The sequence below is a fragment of the Nicotiana sylvestris genome, chromosome 8 (assembly GCF_000393655.2).
Source record: "Nicotiana sylvestris chromosome 8, ASM39365v2, whole genome shotgun sequence".
In the NCBI taxonomy this organism is placed as follows: Eukaryota; Viridiplantae; Streptophyta; class Magnoliopsida; order Solanales; family Solanaceae; genus Nicotiana; species Nicotiana sylvestris.
Window position 1 is genome coordinate 94748196 of NC_091064.1, and position 2620 is coordinate 94750815.

At 37.7% G+C, this 2620-nt stretch overlaps 1 protein-coding gene across 1 annotated transcript; it reads right to left on the reverse strand.

The window, feature by feature from the left end:
• Positions 1–265: 265 nt before the first annotated feature.
• LOC104240614 (uncharacterized) lies at positions 266–1733 on the reverse strand. Its single transcript, XM_009795479.2, has 3 exons — positions 1053–1733; positions 777–949; positions 266–649 (listed from the first exon to the last, which is right to left on the reverse strand). Exons 1-3 carry the CDS (start codon positions 1668–1670, stop codon positions 535–537), a joined length of 906 nt encoding a protein of 301 aa, XP_009793781.1. The 5' UTR covers positions 1671–1733; the 3' UTR covers positions 266–534.
• Between the last annotated feature and the right edge of the window lie 887 nt (positions 1734–2620).

Consider the following 2620-nt stretch of genomic DNA (forward strand, 5'->3'; position numbering starts at 1 on the left):
AATTGTATTGTTCTTGCCCACCCAATAGCAAAATCATCTAAGGTTTTACTAGGCAAATAGCAGAAGACTGCAACCCTAAATTCTTGCTGCTTGGAAGGTTTGTGCAACTAATTCAAGAGTTTAGTGCTTCTAATCTTGTTATTATTGCGTTGTCTGGTTCACATGTATTTAATGCCTCATGCCTGGTTTGTATGCTTGCTAAGCATTTTCTAACAAGGCTTAATAATCTCATTCCAGAGCTAAATCAGAATTACAAGAGCACAAATAGTTAAAGAGCTGTACAAAGAGGACCCTCATAATTTCCAGTTTCTTCTCAGCTTCCTCGATCGATCGACTTCCCCTCATTGATGTAGTTAATTAATTTTAGTTACATATTCCTCTTTTATTACAGCATTATATTACGTTGAACATTTTACAAGTGCATAGAACATAAGTTAGCTCTAATACTAGCTTTCCAAATTGAAGCCGAAGAAGGTGAGCTTATATATAGAAATTTTTATTAATCCGCTTTTTCTATCTGTTTCCTGCTAGTACTTAAGCTGTAACCATGGCAGCTCCTGCTGCTACAGTTTTTCTCTCCATCTCTTCTTCTTCTTCATCGTCCTCGTCTGCTTCCCACATGAATTTTGCATACGATCCCAACACAGTGCTGTTGTTACAACAAATAATTTCAGGCAGATCGATCCAATATTTAAACATGTATTACAATTAATTTTTTGATCTACGAATTGAATGAGATTTGTTTGGAAAGATAAAACGTAAGGGAGGAATTTTACCAGTCGTCAGGAGAAGCTTGAACAGCTTGATCGAAGTAAGATTTGGCTCTACTCTCGTCTCGCTCACTCTCCCAAACCAATTTGCCATACATAGAAAGCACTTCTCCGTCTCCCGGACTTGCCAGTATAGCTCTTCCGAAACATTCTTCAGCTTTCACATAATCTCTCTCCACCTTCAATTATCATCATTTACATTAGTTTAATAAATCAATCCAAACTAGAGTCTCTATATATTCATTCTTCGATGATGGGAAATAATAGAAATTAAATTACTACCTCATGCAAGTACTTGCCATAGTTTCTAAGAAGAAGAGAATTCACAGGATCGGACTTTAACATTTGCTTATAGTACGCTCCAATTTTCTTTGGATAGGAGTTACCACCGGTGAAACTACTGGCGTCGGATTCACCTCTACCGCCGCCTCTGCCAGGGAACTTTCTGTTTTTGCCGATACCACCGCCAGGAAATCCGAGCTCATCGGTAGGAATACCGCTCTGCGGCCAATCTTCGGCGTAACTCCTTTGATCTTCCGTTAAACTCAGCGATCCAATACTTCGCAAAACCACCAACTCGTCCTGCTCAGTACCGCAATCCTCCTCCGGTATTATTGCCGGAAATGACATTGATCCGACCTTACTCAACGTCCTTGTTACACCAGAACCTTCAATCGCCGACTGGATCCCGTCGGACTCTGAAGAAGCCCGGCATATACTCCGACGGTTGACTTCCAAATGCAGAGAAACCCTAGGAGAAGAACATCCTTTCTTCTTCTCTCCGTTAAGCACTCCACCGACGGATTGACGAACCGGAACGGAAACCCTAGATGTACCGGGAACCACCGGCGTCTGGACAGGAATTGAGCCGGAACGAGTTCGGAAAAGTACAGTCTTCATACTGAAACAACTAATAAGAACATTAACTTTATATTTATTTCACTTTTGAGAAAAGGGTTTGAAAAGTGGAGAGGACTAGCAGTGCTTATATACGTTTTCAGACGCCGTATAAACGCCGTTAGATTTGCTGACGGAGTTGACCTGAAATAACGTTGAGCGAGTGCCGTGTGGGAGAAGCACGTGAGGGGGTACAGCAAGAACGGTGGAGCCGGCGACGGAGTGAGCTTTATGGAGGGTAAATTGGAAGTATCTACATGTGTCATGTAAAAAGCGTGAGTGCAATGACTCGCCACTTGCCACGTAGACATAAAGGACAAAAATAGAGGGTATTTTTCAATTATTGTACGGATTTGGTATTTTTATTTGCCCCCTGATTTAGTGCCTATGGCAAATTGGGCTGTTTGCCTTCCTAAGCTATTGGTATTGATCCAACTGCAGACGACTTTTGTACAGTTAACAGTTTGTAGGTACACGGATTTATATATGACAAATGAGAGATTCAATGTACTTTCTCTATTTCGATTGGGATTTTAACATAGCGTGACATAATATTCACATAATTAATTTAAAAAAAACTTAGTTATAATTATTGGCACTAAATAACCAATTAAATATATATCACAATAATAATATATATTATAATTTTTTCTGTATATATATATTTTTTTGTATATCTAAAATATAAAATTATAAATTTGGCTATATAAAATTTGTTATTATCTCTGTATCAATGTATATCACAACAAAAATTATTGCATTGTTTGTATATCGCATTATATAACACATCGAATATGTGTATTCTAAAATGTATATCACAAGTTTATTTCCTTTATCAAAATGTATATCAAATATTTATTTTAGAACTTGCTCTAAATCTCTCTCCCTCTCTCTCTCTCTCTCTCTCTCTCTCTATATATATATATATATATATATATATATATATATATATA

What these genes read in the sequence shown, in the direction of transcription:
- LOC104240614 (XM_009795479.2), bottom strand. Translation starts at nt 1,670, where the DNA reads ATGAAGACTGTACTTTTCCGAACTCGTTCCGGCTCAATTCCTGTCCAG. An exon ending in ATGGCAAGTACTTGCATGAG is followed by an intron (nt 950 to 1,052) that starts GTAGTAATTTAA and finishes TGATAATTGAAG; the next exon opens with GTGGAGAGAGATTATGTGAA. An exon ending in CAAGCTTCTCCTGACGACTG is followed by an intron (nt 650 to 776) that starts GTAAAATTCCTC and finishes TTGTAACAACAG; the next exon opens with CACTGTGTTGGGATCGTATG.